Source organism: Ambystoma mexicanum, chromosome 4p (genome assembly GCF_040938575.1).
Source record: "Ambystoma mexicanum isolate Mex_15411 chromosome 4p, UKY_AmexF1_1, whole genome shotgun sequence".
Taxonomy (NCBI): Eukaryota; Metazoa; Chordata; class Amphibia; order Caudata; family Ambystomatidae; genus Ambystoma; species Ambystoma mexicanum.
Genome location: NC_090927.1, coordinates 122,081,555 through 122,104,686, shown reverse-complemented (window position 1 = coordinate 122,104,686; position 23,132 = coordinate 122,081,555). Strand labels below are relative to the sequence as shown.

The 23,132-nt window shown below is 45.4% G+C and overlaps 1 protein-coding gene across 2 annotated transcripts; it reads right to left on the bottom strand.

The window, feature by feature from the left end:
* Nucleotides 1-773: 773 nt before the first annotated feature.
* OST4 (oligosaccharyltransferase complex subunit 4, non-catalytic) lies at nucleotides 774-22,748 on the bottom strand. 2 transcript variants are annotated; one of them, XR_011260356.1, is made up of 4 exons: nucleotides 22,737-22,748; nucleotides 10,625-10,755; nucleotides 2,848-2,980; nucleotides 774-976 (listed from the first exon to the last, which is right to left on the bottom strand). XR_011260356.1 is itself a non-coding variant. In XM_069605524.1 (3 exons), the coding sequence occupies exon 2, from the start codon at nucleotides 10,752-10,754 to the stop codon at nucleotides 10,641-10,643; it is 114 nt and encodes a 37-aa protein (XP_069461625.1). In that variant the 5' UTR covers nucleotide 10,755; nucleotides 22,737-22,748; the 3' UTR covers nucleotides 774-976; nucleotides 10,625-10,640. The 2 variants fall into 2 exon arrangements, 1 of the variants encoding a protein (XP_069461625.1); XM_069605524.1 differs by lacking the exon at nucleotides 2,848-2,980.
* Between the last annotated feature and the right edge of the window lie 384 nt (nucleotides 22,749-23,132).

Genomic DNA, 23,132 nt, shown 5'->3' with positions numbered 1-23,132 from the left:
GGATTGGAGGACCCCCCCACATGTGAGCTTCCATTTTGTTCAATCTGAGCTGTATGGGGATCAGCATGTCTGAAACAGCCTTCTTAATGGTAGTCTCCGCTGAGGAGACCAACACACTTAAAACTGGTCGCTAGAGCCTGGTCTTGCCCCGGGGATCCCGGTCCTCTTCTGACCGCTCTTGATTTGAGGCTGGTGGTTCTCTGTGCCATGGTAGGGCCTTGGTATTATTGGGCCTAGAATTACAGGCCAAACACTAACAGGTGAGCCACTGCGGTTTATATATGAGATTTATTTTTATGCAGCTCACAGAGATGGCGAAGCTCAGTTACTTGGCGCGGACTAGTCAGCCTTTCTTTCCTCTGACCCATGGCTGCTCACAGCTTGCCTGCTCACTCACGTTTTTCTTTAATGAAGGTCCTCCTCCTCAGCTTTGGTGTTAGCTACCCATCCGTTTGCTCCCGACTTCCCTACTGCCAGAAGCAGCCTGACTGAAGCGGAGACTACTACTATGGTTGACACTCTTGGGAAGGGATAGCAAACCCTGACATGGAACATGCATACTAGAAACTATTTGGGCCGTGGCAATTTATTATTTACAATCCAAGCACTAGTCTCATTGGGATGCTTTGGTACAACCATCTCACTAATGTTCTTCTAGGACTTCGAGGACACCTAAATCTGTGTTAGCAGTCTTTGCCATTCTTACCGTGCAAATATCATTTTGTATGGTTGGTCTCTTGGTTTTATTCCACTACCAAAAAAGACATTAGGCAAGCAGTTTCTCAAAACATTTACTTCAGTACAGTTTCATGAATATAAAGTTCCAGCAATCATGTGCAATACAAAAATCCACAAGTGAAGAATTTGGTGTTGTATATAATCTCCGTGATATCAGCATGTGGCTGAGAATACAGCATGTGGCTGAGAATATTCTCCATTTCATCCGACCATGGAAAGGACGTCCCGCTGACAAAACCTGTAACAGACAAAGCGTGTTAACAGTGCAAATCTAAGTCAGAAAGTGAAATTTTAATTTGCAGCAAGGCAACAAATGCTATTTGAATCATTCTGATCCTGGCAAAGGGGCCTACATCCGAGTATGGGACTAGGTGAGCCAACGATTTACAGTTGCTTCACACACTGTAGAAAATTCACATGCACTGTGGAAATTAAAGAGGTTTATATTCCCATTAAGGTATGGGATCCAGCACCTCGTGCGTCATAATGGGGAACGCAAGGTTACTTGTAAAACTTCTGCGAATACACCTGCAGTCACAAACACTTTAAGGCATAAAGTAACTATTCACAAAGTGGAAGCGGCAGACATTTGAGATCTCCCATTTTGCTAACAGCGGGCATGCATCAGCGGTAAAGGTAGTAACCTTCTGTGGGCAATGACATGCAATGTCATTACCAACTAATTATGCGATTCTCACATTAACACAGTGACCTGGACAAACAATTCACATGTCCCAGTGTGCATTTGTGGCCAATCTTCCTTTCAGGTACAGGGACACTATTGTACTTCGGGAACAAAGTAGGGAATTGGACTGCTAATGCATGCAGGCCCATGCTCTGCACTCGCAGAAATGAGTCCATTCAATACCGACTAATGTGAGATTAGGTGGCTGTTAGACTGTGCTTGTCAGCGCCTCCCTATGTTTATAGTCTGCTACCTTTGAGTCCTTTTGATTGACATGGAGTGCTACTTATCACAGGGGAGGCTCACAACCTGGGCCTTATTGTAAAGTATTTAGAAAAAGATTCCCCCGTTACCAGCGCAACTCCCAAAATAATCCACGTCATGCAGTTTATATACTTTCCAGATTTGTACAAGAATTCCGCTTATTAAATTAGAAATTGTAGTGGGTTAATAATTTAGTGACTCGTCATCCTGACATGTTAGTCTAGAACATGTCAGGATAACGAGTCACTAACAAAGCAGAATCCTTACAAAAATCTATAAAGTATATAAACCGCATGAAGTAGATTTTCTGGGTTGTGCTGGTAACAGGGGAATCTTTTTCTGACTGTAATTTGACTCATTGACGGTCCATCGTTCCTCAAATGCTGGCATGAAAATCAGTAACGATTTCAGATTGGTCATGCACAGGGGACAGCTGCTATAGATGGGGCAGGAATAAGATTGCTTCGGAACGGAAATTTCACAAGACCGACTAATGTTTTCAAGAAGAGAGGGACTGGGTTAGAGGCTGAGGGAGCGGGTAAAGGTTTATTCAAATACTGCATTCTCCTTATATTCGTCCCATAAAGGATTTCCCCACCCATGTGATCCTCCAGCGGTGCATCACCCAGAGGGGGACTATTGGACCGTGGGCGCACCACCCTATGGGAGTAGCAACGAGGTCCAAGGACTCCTCAGAGAATCCATAGCAACTGTAACACCACCCAACAGGTAAAGATAACATTACTAGACTAGTCATCTTGTCCCAAAAGAACCTGTTATTTTCAAGCAATGTAATATAGTCTTGTAGAATGGTTAGACTAGGGTCTACTGAATTCTCAAGACAATCCGCGGTGCTTCAATGCCATAATAACAGCAATGCAGCGATATATAAATGCCACATAACATAAGCAATAATTCAATGTGTTGATAAAACATTCCATGTTTAGAAAAGCTGGGACAATACAAAAATTCTTCAAAACTATCACAGTAAAGATAAATGTTTTCCAATGCATTATGGGAAGACGCTTTCTCAAAACACGTATAGCATAATTTACACAATCTGCTCATCGCCAAAGAAGGGTACAGCTATGGAAAAACACAGGTAGTACCATAATTGTAGTACCTGGCCATCGGATGATAAGAGCTGAAAAATGTCCTACCTCAAGGAGATCCCAGGATGGTGCATTTTGGGTAGGAAATGGCCAGAGAATATTACGGCCATGGGAAGTCAACAGGTGGGCAAATAAACACCAAAAGGCTGTGTGTGTCCATACTCCCGTTCCAGCATTTGGCCTGCAATAGGATTGTGAAATCTCAGAATGAGATTTTATGTTCAAATGGGAACATAAAAAGGTGGGCCACAGTCAACCAGAAATATGCTGTGAATGTGCTAAATGGGAATATACTGGTGATAAAGGGGCCTCTTTCTGGAATTGACTAGTTGGTAATATGTCGGGTTGAGCAAATGAAAAGTCAAACTGGATGCATTCGGTCATTGATCGCAATGGGATTATACAGGGGAATTCATTTAAAATAAAGTGGAATTTGTTAGGCAGATGAATACTGGAATTGTGCCAGAGTAAACTGAAGTATTATGGTATTCTGTAAAAGTGCCAATACAGAGCAACAGCAAACTGAGCATGCTAAAATAGTGCAAACGTGTATTGCGATGATGAGAGTTGGAACACTATGCAAAATAGGAAAATAAACATTTGTCAATGAGAAAATAAACCTGGCCATATCATAAAATGAGAATACGGCAGTTTAGGGCAAACTGAACATATCATCAGGTTGTCAAACACGCAAAGCATACGGTTTGTAACATGGGGTTTGGCCATAGCTGAACAAACTGGTATTGTGCAATTTGGAAATATACAGGGCTTGTCAAACCAGATGATTACTGCGATCATCAATACTCAGTACATTTCATAACACCGTAGTTAAACAGGGCTGAAAAAATGACATCTAGGGCTGTGTTTTTTTTTTTTGTAGATCGCGCTTCATGCTGGTGTCGCCCCCCCCCCCAATCATGGGACCAGGTAATGCATCCGTGCTGCTCAGCATGGTCTAACTTCCGAGAATGGTGCGTTGACCCTTAACTATCCTCCCAGCTCAATTAAAAAATGAAAACCACTTTTAAAAATGTTAAGTGTTCTGAGAGCCACTCGAAACTACCTACAACATTTGACAGATATAGACATTTCATAGGGGAACTTGGGTAGACCGATGCGCAGAACTCTTCTAAAATCCTCTTTGCAGACCTTAACCACCCCTTTAAAAAGAGTGCATAAACTATAAATCTAAGTTAGGTGCAAGACGAAGCCTCTTCCCAGCAACTTCTGGCCGGCTTTGCAAGAACATGTCCCTCCCTGTAGATATGGTTAATGCTGAGCTGGCTGGTCTTTCCGGTCCTACCCTCGGGCTTCTGAAGCACACCAAATTTCAGGTCAATACAAGGAGGATCATATCACCCCTACAGGGATCGAAATTGAAAATTTGATAAGCGGGAGCTAAAAGCAGCTCCTAGGTATCCAGCATTAACAAGTGACAAAGAGCTACCACTAGGGAGGAAGGCGCTAGTGTATAGTGTTCTGCAAGTCTAACTCCCACATAAGATGCAAACTAAATATTTTGTGCAGGATTTATGCCCCCTTATGCTCATCATATATATGTGTCCTTATGTTTATAGATTGTCCCAAATGCATAGAGGTAACATGGGTGTGTGTTCGGCATCGGTTGGGCTGGGGAGCTAAAAGTATCTCCTGGTAGCTGTTGACGTCAAGCTATCCAGGTTCTTCTAGGCTACAAGCAGCAGCTAAATAGCTCCCAGCTCTCCTCAATTTCGAACCCTGCCCTACAGGCTACCCTAACTAGCCTGCACCCCGTTTAATTTGCATGATCTATAAAGCAACACCCGCCCACCAAAAAGGATTAGATGACATAAATAAGCAGTGACGCATAGCAATTTGCTATGCAATTCTGCAGGTTTGCTAATTAAATGAACAAGTGTGTAGCAAAAGCTAGCTATTTAAGCTACCCTGTTAAATAAAAGCACAGCTCATCCTGAATTCCTCTCTTGCCCTTTGGCTCTCTCCCTCCCTACCTTTTTTCTCTGTTCACTGCAAGTTCAAAGGGGCTAATGCGGACAAAGTGCTGCAATAATCCTCTCCTCCACTCTTACGTGCCAAAGGCCTGTGTGGGAGTGCTAGACAAGAATTATTTTTCATAGTCTTCAAATATTGAGCCAGACGTTATCTAATACTGTCACTAAGCTAACTGTATCCTGTCTGGCAAAAACCAGTATGTGTTCACTTTATTTTTTTATTATTTTTTCATTCGGCAGACATGCAATTTCATTCCTAAAAATCTAAGTTGTTGCATAATGCATAATTACAGTATTGCTTCTGTGCAACACTGCATTGTCTCCATGCTTTACAGTAAAGTTTAGGTTGGTGTATCTAAATCTCAGAATTAGATTTAATTGTGCTGGGGAAGATGCATTATAGTGACGAGTGAACACTTGAAAATGTACATGATCAAATGCTTTTGATCACAAACCTAGTTCTTTGACCTGCTGGTTGCATTCATCTGTGAGACTGGTGCTCAGCCCATGAGCTGATCCCATGCTCCTTGACATTCTATCTTATCACCCTGTTGCTTTATACCAGCTACCCTGAAAGTGTAAGGGCTGCAAACTGCAGCATTCTTCCTTTTTTGCTCTGTTCTCTACCCACTATGCCATCCAATATGCTTTGTCTCTTACTTTCTTTCCTCTTACATAATGAACACAAAGCTAACTAGATGGTTACGTAAAGTACTAATCAATAGTTTCATCCAGTCTGTACATCTATGCAACTACTGCAATACCATACACTGTAGTTAGCCTCGAGAGCCCTCTTTTCTCTATAAATATATCATATTTGCACCTGTGGGAGAGAGCTGGCTAAACTGCTTCTTCATATCCATTTATGTTTGTCCATTCATGCAGCCAAACCTACATTTTTAAGACACTCTTCCAGAGACTCGAATGTACTCGTCCCACTAGCATAGTAGATTTTATTTAAGGCGAGTACCATTTGCAGGGGATGTTTGAAACTATTTTCACATTTACTTTGCAGTAAATGTCAAATAAAGGTTTCACTGTCTCTGAGCGGCAGCAGTGTGACGAACAAAGTGGGGTTGTGGTGACATGCACCATTTTACAGAAAGTGCATTTACGTTTTTTCTCCATCCTTTGACATTGCTTCGGTCGAATAGGTAAACCAAGTTACTCGAGCTTGTGGGATGTTTTTATCCACGCATCCAAGCCCTACCTCAAAAACTGTGCAGTACTGGCATTGAAAACATGATGGCCAGAGCTTCCCAGAAAATGCCCAGGGAAGTGCATGAAGAATAGGCTGCCACCCATTTTGCCGATGTTATGGGCACAGAAGGGCACTGCCTAAAACCACCATTGGACTACCCACACAGTAGCCTGAAACCATTGGGAATGGCAATGCGGATTGCCAAAAGCAACCTAGAATTGTGGGGAACTAATTTTCTTAAATCCCAAAAATGGGTGCAGTACCAGTACTCACCACTATCAGAAAGCCGGCGTTTTAAAACGCCACCAGATTTTTTTTTATATGTGTAAAACTGAATAGATGAACCCAAAACATGCCAAAGAAAGACTTACTGAGAGGTGGATCCAATGTAAAGTTATATTCTGAAGTGGCTTGAAGGTTTATAACAAGACTGGCTGAGCTGTGGATTTCAGCAGTTTAAGTAAATTTGGACTGAAAGACACTAAAAATCTAAATGTTTAAAAGAAATGAGTGACCTACTTTTGAGTGTCACATAGGTTTCAATTGTTTAAATGTCATAGTTTTAAACTTAGAATCAGCATTCTAGCTGCATATGTAAAATGGTTAGTTTTATTTGAATGCAGGAAACTGGGTAACTAAAAGTGACATTAGCTGGGGCCTGTCTTAAGGAACTGAACTCTGCCTACCAGCTACCCCCGACAGGAGTTGAGACTTGCACAACAGCTGTGTTCCCAGGCCTAGCTGCCTTTTTGCTGCTCCCACCAAAAGGGATCCGACACTTCTCTGATTGAATTACCTGGGCTCTGCAGGAAATTGAACAAAGCCCTGTCCTGACTCAGGCAAATGTTTTATTATGGGGGCCATAAATGGCTTCCTCTTGAACAATGGGCCTTCCAGGGCCCAGGCAGATGGTTTATTGCGGGGGTAATAAAAATGGCTTCCTCTTGGCAGAAACTGGGAGGGGGAGAAACTGAATACAGGGGCTGAGCTTGAAGAAAGTGGAAAAACTGGTTTCTGTACCATGTGACCTGAAAAGACACACCCCTGTAGCCAGAATATGGTTTTAGAAAAAGATGAATAACTCATAGTACGGACTGGTCATAATTATTTAAATGATACCAGAATTCTTGTGATTTTTCTGCCCACATTTTAAGAGGTTTTTAGAACCGGTGGCATGATCTGGGGACAAACTAGCAGTTAAGAGGGTATTACTTAAAATGTATGCATGTTAAAAGTCTGATACTTCATCAATTAATGCCTGCATGCCTTGCGCACATGTGTGTAAATTTGGGTTAATGTCCGATATTACGAAACCAGTTAAAAAGTGAAATATGTTGCCATTTCTGAATGCAAGCTCCCAGGAAGAGCAGAGTTGGAACAGTGGATACCTCCTGTGATATGTGATGGGTGCATGTAATTTTAAACAAATGTGTACCTGTGCAAATATGTCTTTTTGGTCAAAATATAGATTGTGTGTAATTTGACAGGGGTGGGTTCTGTGTACCATAAACAGACCTCATCATGATGACACTTCATTTCATTCCCCCAATCAAGGGGAAGAGGAGGAAGTGGCCAATGACAAGTGGAGAGGGGTAGAGCCTAGTGATGCTGCACACACACCCATTTTCAAAACACATAAAAGCAGACAGTCAGGACAGATAGGGACATTCAATTCCATCTGCTGCGGGACGCTCTGCCGGGAAAATCCATACTTTACCTCCATCAATCTCTAGAGAAAGCTGTGCAGAAAGATCCAGACTTCAAATCTATCAATATCCAGAACCAGAGACCCAGACCAGACCAGCAGAGCAGAGCTGACCCAGATCATTGTGAAGTGCAGAGACCAGACCAGAGTCCAGTCTAAAACCTGACCAGATCCGTGGCGAGGCCTAATTCAAAAATATATTGTGAGTACCTAGCAGACTGTGCAGAACCAATCTCTTAGTTAAAATAATATAATTCAATCTATTTTAATCTAAGTAGAACTGCCTAAAAGCCATCACCTGTCATTCTAGTTGCTAGCTGTCACTTGTCTTTTGGAACTTTTAACATTTCAAATCCGAAAAACTACCTTTATTTAATCGCTCATATCTCCGTGACCGTTTGTCCTAGAGACTTGCAGTAACTTTCATCTGGAAGCTGAGATCCTAGGCTGTCCTTGGACCCCAAAACGATAGTGCTAGTCCTTGTAGTTTTTCTGTAATTTTACCGCGATTTGCAAATTTATCCACGTGTGAAAACAACAGTTTCATTGCTTTCCTTGCTAAAAATTTGTTTGCCTCTGAGAACCATCCCTGAATCATTGCTAGAGTGAGCCTGGACTAATATTAACTAGATACCACTCACCCTGAACCTCTAGAGGGAATTAAAAGCATTTTAGCATATTTTTCACTTCATTGCCAGCACATATAAAAGCATTTTGGGCCTGTGTTTCCAACTTCTGTAGTGTAAGCTTGCTGGGGTGAACTGAATTACAGTTGATTGCATTTCTGAGAACTGTGTGCTTTCCTTCCATTTCCTTGCATTGCATAAAGGGGGGAGGGGATTGCCAGAGAAAAGTGATTACATTGTTTTGTTGAAATCATATTGAGTATTTTCTGTATTGCATTTTCATTCAACATTACATCCATCTGAACTTATATGAAGCATTCTCTACCACCTTATTCTTCTGTTCCTATTCACAAGGGTGCTAGTGCCAGACTATCCATTATTGATTACTGCTCATATTAAGTGTCATATTCAATTATTAAATTATTATAAAGTGTGATATATATATATCTATTGTTTAAATTATCAAATAAACCTTTTAACTTGCAAAACAGAACTACTTCTTGGCTCAGTGGGGTCAGGGGGATTCCAAGAAAGGGGTGTTATATAGGGGTAGTCATCCAGAACGCATGAACTGGACATAAAGATATATCAATAAGGGTTTCCATTCAGTATCCCAGACTAGGCATTGACTTAGCTGTAGTGTTGAATTGAATCCTCTTACAAGCTACAGGTTTAGCAGAATTTTAAAGAATTAACATGGCCCGATTCATCTTACTAATGTCTTAAGTGGTACACAAAAATGCGGTATTGCTGCTCATTTTACGTCTTGGGTACAAATAACCTTTGGTGACCGAGTACAACATTGCTAATCAAGAAAATGTTAATTAGTGCCTTGCGAGAAAAGAAAAAAAAATCATGTGACACTCATGGCTTATTAACATGTTAAAACATTTAATTTGCAAATACTGAGCCACATTCCCCTTTCTTCTTTGCATGAAGTACTGGGCCACACTCCCCTCCAACCACTTCTCCAAGCCCCCTCCTTATTTTGACTAAGATTAACTATTCACTGTATATATTTACTACATGCCCACCCTGCCTGCGTTAATGTTCAACATGGATATTTAACCCACTTATATATTTATCCTACTTAAAATGCCCTAAAGCCCACTTGGCCCGACACCCAGGTCGGTGACTGCGGCCCAAACACCATGCTCCCTTCCTCCTCCTACAGCTTTAGGCTTGGACAAAGCCATCTTACTACAATAACTTAAGTCTGCCAACCACTCTGGAACACAAATCTCCACAATCCATAACACCCTTACCCACACTTGTCCTATTCCACTTTTTTCCCACCTGCACCTCTTCCCCATTTAATCTCATCTGGGATCATGCTCACCACATCTCACACAATTGACTTACTGCCCATTCTCATTTGAGTGAACCATCTTGTGGTCCTAATGACAGTTTTGCCACTTAAATCAAGGATCCAACTCTTCCCCGCTGTTCCCCACGTTGACCTATACTTTGTTACAGGAATTTTCGACATGGCTACAGTCCTTCCCATTATATATTTTTTTAATCTAGATTTGCCAAACATTCCTACAAAATACCCCGCCTGCTTATTACTTGAAAGCCCTCAAGTATGTGGTGTTCGATTGGTTCACCCATAGACTGACCCCCCTTCCACCTGGCTTCTGCACTCACACCACCAAACAGATCTGACCCACTTATCCAACTTGGTCACCAATGCTCATCATTCTAAACTCTCCTCCATCCCCAACCTCCCCCTTTACGCGGTCTCCCCCCCCCCTCCAACTCTCCCACCTGCTACTCGGCCAACACTTTACTCTAGTGCCCTACTCAACCTCTCCTTTCCTGGACTGATCTGTGCAGACTCCCACTTCTCACCCGTCGGACTACCACCTCATGAATACAACCCCCCCAGCATTCAAGATTGGCAATTGCCTCCACCTTCTATATTCCACCGAGCCCGTCATACCCACGCCCTGTTACTACTGTACAGACCCCTCCTGGTGCATCCATAATAGTATTGTTTTTGACGGTCTCCACTGTCCACATTTCATGCACCCAACTTTCCCTTACTATCTTGGATCATGACCTGCTATTTACCACCTCACCCACTGTGAAGCTCAGAGGCTGCTCCAACCACTTATTTTACTAACATAGCACATTCATGTAACTCAAATACCAAATTAAAATAAAGGAAATAACAGGATCCCCAAAAAGTCCATATTCTGGCTTAAGATGGTACACTGCACTCCCACAGAAGAAATAAATTGAAACGGACAAGGTATACCACAACATAAAAACCAATAAGTCAAAAAGATTCTCTTCTCACCCGACTTGTGCAGCCTTTACTCCAACTTCTTGGGATTGTTTACTGCCACATAGTGATAAAGGACCACTAAGAGGAAGAGGGAGACTCCCAGCATGTTGGCAAAAATAGCAAGTTGCACGTCCGTAATCATTCTGAAAAAGAATTTAAAGAAAAGGTATCAATTCTCAAATGTTACAACCGGAACAGCTGAAAACAAAAAGGGAATAGCCTTATTTTGCAACAGTTTGATTTTATGAGTCATATTCTTCAAGAGCACTTTGAAAGTTCTCGTGAGCAACCAATTCCTCTGGGAATGGTCGTTTTGAAAGGAATGAAGATGCATGTGGCACACTGCAAAATGGAAAAGCAAAACGTCGGTAGAAGAGCATGTATAATGATTGCTGTATTCCTTCCCCTCATGAGGGAATACCACTTCACACAGTTTAGCATAAGCCTAAGCGCCACCCCCTCCCCAGTCCAGATTGATAAAGAAAAGCCCCACACAACCTATAAAGCAATTTTCATGCCGTAACAGCCATACTGCTCCACCAAATTCCCCCCACACTGCCCCCAGCAATCGATCAACCCTGAAAGCTCAAGCGGTGTCCAATCATTTATCACACCCAAATACAAAACCTCAGATATTCCCCCAAAGCAAAGAGCGTGCCACGTTCCTCAAGAAAGTATGACAGTCTCAAAAAAGGGACAGTAGTTCAAACTGACAACACCCCTGATAGCCCAGTTATTTAAAGAGCAAAAGCACCCTTCTGCATACCCCAGTCCACCTAGTGCGTGTCAGCCAAAGACTAGCCCTGCCCAGAAGCCATAACAGCTGCTCCTGTGGACACTAGCAAATTCTCTTGACAATTGATGCTATTCCTAAGGCTTCTGTAGGGGAGGACTGGTCCAAGAAGACCCCCCTCACCTGCGCTTTCTCCCCAGGTGAGGGCTATGGCTCTTTTGGTCGTCCCCTCATGCCACCCGGGCCCAGGTGGTGGAGGGTTCACCCACTGGAGACATCGTCCACACGTATTAATTGCCCACATGTATTAAAATTTAGCTAGGCCTAGAAACCATTCTGTCTGATAAAGGCGGTGTGAGCTCAGCGCACTGTAGCGCGGCCCCCACCCTTGGAGGGCTTCAGTCATCCTTGTTGCCGCAGCACCCTGGCAGATCCGCTGCGAGCACGTTCCCACGAATAAGACGGACGTGAGCTAGTGTAATACACTAACATTGTAACAGTTCACCTCCCGCAGTGTATCATCGCTCCCAGCGTGACCCGGCCAGCAGGCCTAGGCAATGAAAAGAACAGTAAAATAGTCATTGGATGACAGACAATCTTTATATATTAATGTTGAGACTACTCGCAAAGGATGCTTTCTCCCACAAAATCCTTTTATATTACAAAAGCCTGTAAAATGCAGAATTATTAGAAATCATGCTTCCATGATATAAGCAATGGTGAGCCCACACCATTGCAGTTGGGTGCTAATTATAAAGGAACGCACCAGGAATCTATGTGTTACGGGTATTACTGAGAAACTTACACCCCATGGGCTCGCGCCATAACTGAACTAATGCTGCTAGAATATACGAGAAAACGAATGTAACCATACTGTGGAACTCATGTGAAGGATGCGCAAGAAATGCACTTGTTACGTGTGTATGTCTAAGCCCCTTATGTGCCACCACCGTCACGTACAGTGGCGAGTTATTTCCTATGTACTCCACCAACCCGATTACTACCTCACTTACTGCAACTGTATATGCATATAATTAAATACTGTAGTTGTTAAAACATAGTGTACGAATACGGTGTTCAGACTGGGTATAATCGAGACACATCCAGCAAAGTTGAAATGCATGTCTTAAAATGATTTGAATAAGTATTATAGAATGTTCAAATGTTTGATGTTTTTACCTAACTCAGCAACACACGAGGGAGATACTTTTGTGAAATACGTGCAAGGCCATTCCCCCTCCCACCCTGCGAAGGCTGCCAAAGGCATGAGAGCAGAGACCGCGCCGCGCTGCTTTACCTCCCCCAACCAGAATGGAGCCGCTTCAAAGACTTGTAATCCCCTCTGTAGCACCCAAGGCCGCCACCCGCCACCTGCATTATTTACAGCACAGCAGTAAACCTCTGCCTGAACACACGCGCCCCCTCGTAAACCTCACAACCCACCGTACCATCTCAGACTTATGGCCCTGTGCAATCAGGACACCCAACACTTTGACAACACACAGCAGAACATCCATAACAACTTCTAACAAGGCAGAAAGACCTGTACCGCCCGTCCCAGGCCCTGAAGCTTAGCCCCTCGACCTATGGCCCCGGTCAACAGGACACGGGTAACTATGTCCTGATGTATAGCCTCCAGACCCCTCACAAGGTGCATTCCTCCTGTGTTGCATTAACCTATAGTATAACCTATTGGAAGATTTACTAAAGAATATAATAGTGAAACGAGTGAATGACTGCGGTGTGCATGGCCTAGGGCAAATAAGTCAGGAAAGGACATTCATCTCTGACATTGGCCGCGATGGCACGACAACACCGCCCGGATGAACTCCGCCACCCTGCCAGGCCCAGCCCAACCCACGAGGCTGACCAGTGACGTCTTCCAGCCAAAGCCAACCATATCACAGCAGCACCTATAGTTAGTCGTCGCCACCCAATCCCCTTGAACTTGTGCCCCCTATAGTATGTAGGTTCTTATGACGTTTTTTGTAAATATATACGCCTGTCTTTGCTATTGTCAGACAGAGCGCTCTCGGAGTTTTGCAGAGTTCTTTGCATGCCCTATTCTGATTGATAAACTCCCATTTACGCTCACCTGCACTCTATCTTGGCCTTATTCCCATTGTGGGAGAGTCCTTCATTGTCTCTCTTTGCGGGGAGGATCGTGCTGTTTGGGGACGCATGCTTTCACTTCCTAGAATTTTGAATTGTTTTTCGGCAGTGGGTATGTGGATGTACCACAACAAATTAAAAGACATTAAAGACTAAGGTGCTGGCACTGTACTCATCCTGACAGATGGTCCAACCATCACTGGCTTTGTTGCCATGGCATTTGTCTGGCAGCAATTTGTTGTTAAAAACCTTCGAGTTAGTAAACTCCAACTTTTTAATTCTTCATATTGCAGAAATCTCACACCCTTTTTCACCTCTGTATATATATACACACACCCCCAAAAAAGTTATGGTGGGTTTAAAAAGGTTTGAAAAAAAACCTGAAATGTGAAGATAGGAAAGTCCATTTGAGCCAAGCCACATTCCACAACACCACCTAATGCCATTGCTGGAAGTTCACCCGTCAGGATTATACTGCACTGATGATCCCTAAAAGGGGTGAAACCAGGTATGTAGTTGTCTTGGCAGCCTTGCACGTCTGTCTGGGGTTGATTAAGCTATGTGTAAAGTAGCACTGCCCTCTTAGGCAAAGAATTTCCTGGAGAAAAAGGTTTGCATTTGAGCCAATTTGCATAAACAAGCATACCCACAATGCCTTGCTGTTGTGGCTCAGAACTGGAGGTGAACTTCCAGCGATGGCGGCTAGGTGGCGACACATGGCTCTCTCTCTAGCACAAGATGCCAATACTGCAGGTAGTAGCACTTCAAAAAGGGGATTAATAGAACCTTGAATGAGCCCAAGTATGGACATTACTTTGATTTAGCTTTCACAAATATCCTCGAAAAGCCTGGTTAGCTTCACAGCAGCATCTGCTATCAAGGGGTAACTGTCTGGCCAGATGGTGCCATACAAACACCTGTCTCAGGTTAACTGTGGGTGTTTAGGAACGTTATTAAGAGAGCATTAGAAAACATTTATAGTTCGCATCTGAAGTGAAAGTTTGAGTTGTGTTAGGCTATGCATTAATTAAAAAAAAAAAAAAAAAAAAGGTAACAGGCGCCGCTCGCATGATAACCACAGAACAGGTTTTTACCCACTTTTGAGAGTCCGCAGCCATAGCTTTTTGCTCACTGTACTTTTCACAAGGAGGCCTATGCCTTTGCATATCAGTCTTCTGTCCTGCCCACAAGTGCAGTCAAGCACTGAAATGCCAGAGAGAGGTGCAGCGCCAGCTCAGTGATGAGTCCCAACAAAGCTGAAACACGTGTCTGGGGTTACTGTTGGTACTCTTGTTCAAAAGAGAATTGCCATAGCATTTCGGTGCTGGACTGCCCATGTGGGTAGGACAAAGACTGATATGCAAATGGATATTTCCCCCCATCTGTGAAAGGTACAGTGAGCTAAAGTGTGGCTGCAGACTCTCGAGTGGGTACCTTCTCAAAGAACAGGTCATTTAGCAGTGTTTGTTCTCGCAGAGGGGCGCCTATGACTTTTTTTATGCTATGCATTAGTTCTTCATTACCCATCAGGCCTGCTTTTAGATCCTGCTCATCAAATCTTTGTTGACCGCTGAAGCCCATATTAAAGTAGCTTTCGAAATTTCCTTGCTCTCATGTGCACTAACCAGGCTCCTGGAATATTAGCGGAGACCCCATCCCTACCCCCAATAACCAGGGAAAACTGTGACCAATGGCTGGTCAAGAGAGGCTCAATTACACCTCAGACATTTACTAGATCAAATCTCAGCCCTGGTGGAATTGTGGGAAACACTCCTAGAGATCGAAGGCATGGAAGACTTAATACTCAACCCATCTGCTGCCATTTACACCACGAACCACAGCATCCCCCTCAAACTGTCACAATACTCTTCCTCGTCACAGTACTTACCTCTTGAGGCCCCTGCCTCCGACACAGGATCTTCTTCTATTTCTTTAAATCCCTATAACTCCTCCCCCACATCCACATCACTCAGTTTCATATTACCAAGCCGGAGCATGGTATCTTCCCCGCAGGGAGGGTCGTCAGTATGGTGACGAGGAAGAGTAGGACTAGGAGTAATGAAGATTACCAGTAAGTAATCAGGGCACTACCTCCACGTCCACTCTTCCTCATACCAGTACTTACCTCATGAGGTATACCAAAGCAGCAACGGTGAAAAGGTCCCAATGAGAGACAGAGCCAAAAACAGTGCAGCAAAACACACCCACAATAACTCTTAATTCACATCCCCACAGACAAAACTCCAACCACGAAGGAACCAACCCAACCCATAGCGGTTGATGAAAATGCCTAGACCAGCCAAGGTGGCAGCCATACAAATCTCTTGCAGAGAAAACCCTCCTTTCATCGGCCCAGGAAGCCGCCAAACCCCTGGCAGACCGCCCCTGATCGTGCGCAGGCGCAGGCAGGCCAGAAGCCACATAGGCCCTGGAGATCACAACCCGGAACCACTGGAAAATGGAAACCACAGATGCGTTATGCCCAGTCCCAGCCAGACCACAAGCAATCAGAAGACTTATCGGAATGGTGGAAAAAAAAGCAAACCTAGCCAAATACTCCAACACGTCCCGCCGAACATAATGTTAAGCCAAGCCACCTCCTCAGGCATTCTCGGATCATGAAGAGTCAGGGAGAACCAGATCCTGAGGTGTGAAAAACTGAGATACAACTTAAGGGAGGATTTTCGGACCACACCTCAGCACCACAGAGTCTGGCAGCACCCTCAGGAAAGGAGGGTGACATAAGAGAGCCCCAATCTCCCCAAGCCTATGGGCAGAAATGAGGGCAATAAGAAAAGCAGATTTCAGTGTAAGATATTTGATATCAATTCTCGGAAATGGGCTCAAAAGGAGGCCCTTTGAAGGAACCGTAAAACAAGAGGGAGATCCCAAGGGGGAAGCCCTTTAACAGCACAAGGACAGGAAGAACTTCCTGTCAACACCTCCCCATCCAAGTGACCATCAGAGTCCCCCAAAAGGAATTTCATGAGGCCCACTGAGAGCAAAGCCTAAAAAAAAAAACTGTCAGGCCCCTGTCATAAACCCTCCTGGAGGAACCGAAGGATATTAGAGAGGCCAGAACGCAGGGGAGGGATCCCAGACCGCCCATACCAAACTCGGAAATGGCCCCAATGTCTGCCGAACACCTTCAGAGTGGAGGGTCTAAGAGCATCCATTATGGACTCAACTACAGGATCTGAGAACCCCCGAGATATCAACCTAGACTGAGCAACAGCCACACTGCCCATTGCATCCGGTGGACTTCCAATCGGAGAACCCCTTGAAGGGGACACGGCCACCTCGGAACCAGCCAAGGTTCCTAGAACCGAAACTCCAACAGAGAGGGGAGCCAACTCTGGCAGGACCAGAACGGAGCTAACAACACAGTCACCCTGGACACACTGCGCCAAACTACCCGGGGCAGAAGGGGAATAGGCGGAAAGGCATAAAGGAAAACCCCAAGGCCACTGTACAGAGAGGGCGTCCATCCCCCAATCCCCTTGGCCTGAAACCGAGAGCAGAAGAGGGGAACTTCTGCTGAGGCCGGGGATGCAAACGGGTCTAGAACCGGGGACCCTAATCTGACACAGGTCACCGCAAAGACCTGGGCCAACAGGACCAGTTCCGCAGAGTGAAACCGGCATCTGAAGATCTGCTTCAACATTGTCCACGCCTCTGATACGTGAGGCCACCAGAGACACCAGATGAGATTCCTCCCAGGTGCCTATCAGTGCTGCCAGAGCATTCAAGGAGCGGCCGGAACCCCTTTTGCAGTTGACATATGCCAAGGCCGTCGTATTGTCCGATCATCCAGCAACTCCTCGAAGTACACCAGAGCTTGGACAATGGCACAACTCTTGCCAATTGGATGATCGCCGGCTCTCCCCAGATCTCACAACCCTTGAGCTGAGACCCCCAATGTAGACCCCCCCCAACCCATTCTGCTGGCGTCGGTAGTAAGACAGGCCACGGGAGGAAGAACCATGCACACCTGAGCCTGTAGACCTGACCCCCCACCCCCCCGCCACCATAGCAGGGAGACTAGCAGCGCTGGGGACACTAAAAACAAAACTACGAAAGCCGAGATGTCGGGAGCCAGTGGGAGAGAGTATAAGACACCAGGGGACGTAACTGAAGACTGGCTCAAGGAACTGGAAAACACGTAAGACGCCATGTGTCCCGTAATTTCAGCAACAGGCGAGCCGAGATATACTGCCTTCTGAGAACCCAGCCCAGAACAGCCAGCAAGCACCCCCCCCTTGCACAACATCCAGAGTACGTTCTGCAAAGCCCTCACGTTGAAGCGCTCCGTCCGGACAAGCAGTGCAGGGCCTCGAGACCCATAAGCAGGTGACACATCCTAGAAGGCATAGGGACCAGGAACACCCACAAGTAGAAAACTTGACCCTGAACAGGGAGAGGGACGGGCAAGACGGTAAACCACAACCACCATTCGGAGAGAACGGATCCCATGGCCACCTACTTGGACCGTGAGCTGGGTACCAAAGTCCCAACCATGCAAACCTGGACAGGAGGAGACAGGAACGGCAACTGATACCCCCCCCCCTGAAGGAGCCCATTACCCAGGAAGCCGATCCCCAGCAGGCCCATACACCTCTGAGAGGATAGAGATGAGGAGCCAGGGAAAACCGCCAGTCACTGCACTTGCACCAGAGGAAAATCGCAGGACGTTAAAGCAGGCCTGAGCCACAATATAACAGCATGCTTGTCAGCCCACAGAAAGATCCAACCTATCAAAAGGAAGATACAGGACAACCCAGAAGTCCAGCAGACCATGGCCCCCCTCAACCGACAGAGGGGCCACCAGGCTGGCATCAAAAGGGCAGAGTACTGTCACAAAGCGGGGAAAAGCAATCCATCCCGGATATCAGACATCAAAGGCATCCCCCTACCTGGGGTATGCCAATACTGGAAAAACCCACTGAAGTGACATCCCCCTCCACTGGCACAAGGGGCTCCGAGAACCCCTATAAGCACAAATATGTGCCACCATGTGCCCCATCACATCCAACAAGTATGAGAGGAGGCGTGAAAGCAACATGTCGGCACCGGAGGACCTAGGCCCTAAAAGAAGAGACACTGGAACCCCCTGCATGGCTGTTACTTCCATGATGCATTTTCTATAATTACATGCCGACAAGGGAAAAGAAAATCATCTCCTTTGACCTTACCTCGCACAGTTCAGAGGAGAGGACAAGGAGTCTGCGTCCATAGCTAGCACAGACCCAAACACACCACTATCTAAATTGTTCCAATGCGTCGGTCTAGGAAGAATGAAGGGCCGAATCAGCACTGCTGAGTCTCGAACCTGAAGTGTAGACTATGCCAGGCCGGTACCCTTCGGGCCGCTTGCAGACGTGTCGAAATCTGCGCCGTTTTCACAGGCTGCACACAAAGAATGCAGCCAACATCCGGTGCATCCTGGGTTGTGTGTGTCTGAGGAGCGGGTGGTATGTGACATGCCTGTGACAGTACAGAGCCCCCGCACTTCCAAGACTCTCTGCAACCCCACGACAAGAAGCAGAGGCCTCACAACAAAAGGGAAGGCTAGCCCATACTGCCAAGTGCTTTCCATCATTTCCAATAAAGATGTGTACACAGAGCACAAGGAAAACGGCCTGTTGAAGGAGTCATGATGGCCATATACCAGTAAGAGAGGGGAAAACTTCAAGCACAGTCCTTCCTCTCCTTACCATCCCCGGGCCGTGCAGGACCCGGGACACAATGCTCACGCTGCGGTCCGGAGCCCAGCAAAGAACGGAGCGAGGCAAACCGGCTCAACTGTGACCCCAAGCCCCTTAGGGGGCCCAGGAGCAGCGCCGCCCGCACCTGAGGGAGCCGAGGGCCCCGCCACACAGCCCCCCATCCCAGGGGGCCAGCAATCGGTGCTCCCCGGTGCCCCGCACCAGGAAGAAAAAAGTCCAACCTGCTGGAGGCAGGAAAAATTAAACTGAGTGACGTGGATCCGGGGGGAGGAATTATAAGGATTTAAAGAAATAGAAGGTCCTGTGTCAGAGGCAGGGGCCTCATGAGGTAAGTACTGTGACAAGGAAGAGTGGACGTGGAGGTAATGACGATCATCAGCTACTGTCAGTAGCAGCGCTTTTGCATCATTCTCATATCAAAATGCATGTCACTGGTGGGTTAATATGCACCTGCACTATTCTTTCAGAATCAGAAAATAAACCTGCACGATCACTGCCATGCATTTAACTGCAGTTGATAAAGAGGACACTGCAAGTAGCAAGAAGCACTGACAGTCAACAGGCCCCGCTTCTATATACTGTTGTGTGCAGTGTCTGGCTTCACATTGTTTATGAGCATTTGGCTGGCTTTTTACCACTTCCAACTCAAAGCATTTGCATAGAATAACACTGTGTAGTTATGTATGAAAGCTGGAAGAGAATGCTTGGACCCTGATCATACAACGTAGTCTGTTGGCCATGTTACTCACCAGATCATATACATTACAGGAACATAATGGATCCAAGCCTTCCCAACAGGAGGGAAGGCTCATTATTGGGGTGGGTCCTCTTCAGTTTTTTGATAGCGCCCCGAACTGACCACATACAGCATGTTTCTAATTGCTCCATAAATGCTATGAGATACGTGAACAGAGGTATTACTAGAGAACTATTGACCCTGTGGCGTTAACGGGGAAGCCGTGAGAAAATGTGCCAAAGAAAACAACGTTTTGGGGGTTATGGGTAAAGTCAGTCATGGACCTGTAGTTTAAACAAAGGTCTGTGTAGTAAGCATATTGAGTTCTCTTACTGGTACTGGAATTCGGAATGGCTGTGCTATTGTACATATGTTAGGGCTTGTGCTAAATAAACCAACAAATGAAAAGCTTTAAATTAGTGATAATCGCCGGGAATTTCTGGGCACCTTTCCAGTCCAGTGTTTTTGTTCCATTAAAAAGGGGGAAATCAACCATAAACTAGTCTCGCCCCTAGCCTGAAAAGAAGCAGGCCAAAGTGCCATGTCTCAACTGCACACGAGGAAGCAAGGAGGGCCCAGCCAGTAAGCAACCCCAAGCGTGTTTACAGAGGAGTAAACTCGGATGTGGATCTCACTCGCGGTGCCTATGAATCAAGCAGCAAATAAATGGCAAGGACTGAAAAGGCGAAACCACGGCCAGATGTAGTCAAATTTTATACGCACCCAGATACAGGGTCGCTGGTCCAGTCCATCAGGATTTGTGCATGATAATATACAAATATATGCCCGTAGTGCTTGTGTGCCCATGCAGAGGAACAACATGAAGGTTTTTTTAGCACTGTCCAGCATCCTGTCCCATCCAGAGATCCAACCCCTTTTACCTCTACTGTTACCTGTTATGCATTCAAGGATTGCCACACTTCTAGGATACATCCCTGACCCAAACCTGAAAACAGTGAAACTAATTCGTTTCCGGCTGCTGCCATTGGTCAATCTCACTGGAGTGACTATTTTTCCCTAAGGATGCACACACCATGTAACTCTCATTCTAGTCAGGGAAAACGCTGAGAAGCAGTGGGCCCAAGCATATGGACTCACTGCTTCTTCTTTCTGCTGAGCCCATGTGCAATTTGTATGCATTGGGTCTGCAAGAGAGCAAACTCTCTTCGGGTAGACCCAAAGGAGAACGGTTTGGATTTCAGCTCCACTGGTATATTTCTATCAGTGGGACCAGCACAGCGGCATTACAGGAATGCAATCTAAAATGATGGCTTGCTGTGAAGATGATAAAAATGCATCTTTTAACATGAATGATTTACTAACAAAGAAGTATGAATTTACAAAAAGATGGGTTTTAAAAATACTTTAACCGCAAGGAATGAGCATAATAATATTATTGGGTTCTACTTAAACCCCCCAAAAGAAGAAAATACTTCACTGCCAACTTCAAAAACATGGGTAATAAATTACTCCCACCTCAAAATCGCATCTCGAGCCTTGCCAGCATAAAGTTTAAAACACGGCCGCGGCTCGCTGACACTTCCGAGCGATAGTTGAAGCTCGGGGCAACATATCAGCTCTTGCGGGGGGGGGGGGGGGGTCTGGGAAACATCATACCGGCTTGCTCTATGCCTGGTGCTACTGTGACCTTACATTCCGGACGAGGAATGAAAGCTAAAGCATGCTCTTTTCGCTCAGCATACTTCTATGGTAATGTCTATAGGTTATTATGCAAATTTGAAACTATGTAACGTGCGTTATTTTAAAGGAATTGCCATAAACAAAAGCCTTATTTAAGCACATGAAACCCAAATCAGACCCGTAAATGATATATGAAATAAACTTGTAAAGATATGTGGTAAGGTGCATCCCAGTGGCCGTGGCCAATCATTTAATCTCACCGTGTTTTATCTGGCGGCCGTATTAGTGGTATTAAATATGAGTGAGATATTAGATGCGAGTGGTATTAGATATGCTATGCTCATGGTTTACCTTACTATAACATTGTTGCAGGCATAAGTAATGGTAACAACTCCTATCTCACACCACAAACGTATGCTACTTGGCACCTTATTGGCATTTTCTTGTAATGTTACATCCCATGGTGCCTCTGGATCTCATTGCAATGCCCTTTTCTGTGACGTCACTTATATCAGCGTCACTAAGCATGCACATTCGGAGGTTTGAATGTCTATTGCCATACAACGCATAATGGACAGTTTCGATATATTTTGTGTATGTCCTTAAAAGGCATGTACCACTAGTACTACAACAACAAAAAAAAATGATGGGCGTAAATGTGAGACCAATTCATTGAACCGCTTCTGGTGCATGTTTAACGTATCCACGAAACCATGTTGGGAAGTTGGCCACCTTGAGTCCAGCCGCAGCGCCCCCACGTTTGAAAGTTGGCAGCCCCGTCTGCAAGGGCAACCCTGAAGGAACAGCAGGAGGACTGAGGAAGAGACAAGGGACAGCAGTCGCATGTACGGCTGGCCCCGGTCTCTTCTTCACAGCCCTCCCGCTGCTGTTCCTCATTGACCCGTGGCCAGAGTTCAACTGCCCCTCGCTACGTTAACATTATGCCCGTGATTAGTATTTAACAACCGCTGTATTCCCCCAAATTCAAAGTACGGTGACTGTAGGGCTGAGTCGGCCATTTCCGGATTCGAACTTCCAGGTGCAGGTTTGCCTCATACCCGAGGCAAGCACTTCTGACCCTTCCATGCCTCCCGCTGAATTATCTCGACATCTTCCCTAAAGAGGAGCCTCGCAGACTATATCCCTCGCGCGCTCTAAGCCCTGCATTTTCCTCACCTGGCTGCTTGCTTCCGCTGTCACCTCAGCCCGAGGACCAGCACCGAAAGCCCTCTCTCCTGTGCGTCACTCTCACTGCTGACTTCCGGTGCAGCCGCCACATCACTCTTAGCAACTTCCGGCGCGAGCAAACTGCGCATCCCGTCCCAAAGCTACAGGGACTGCGTAAGTACAGCAAGCAGCAGACAGGCAAACAACCTCAATCAAACAGTGAAATAGCCGATTTATAGCGCGCAAAAACGACACAGGAGCATCTGACAGTAGATTTCGTGTAATACTAAATTATCACAGTAGATGCTAACGTTACTTTACTTGCATATACATTTTTGGAAAATGCTTTAAGGAAACTATATAAATATATATAGAAAGTACGTCACATTTTTGTAAGTGTGACGT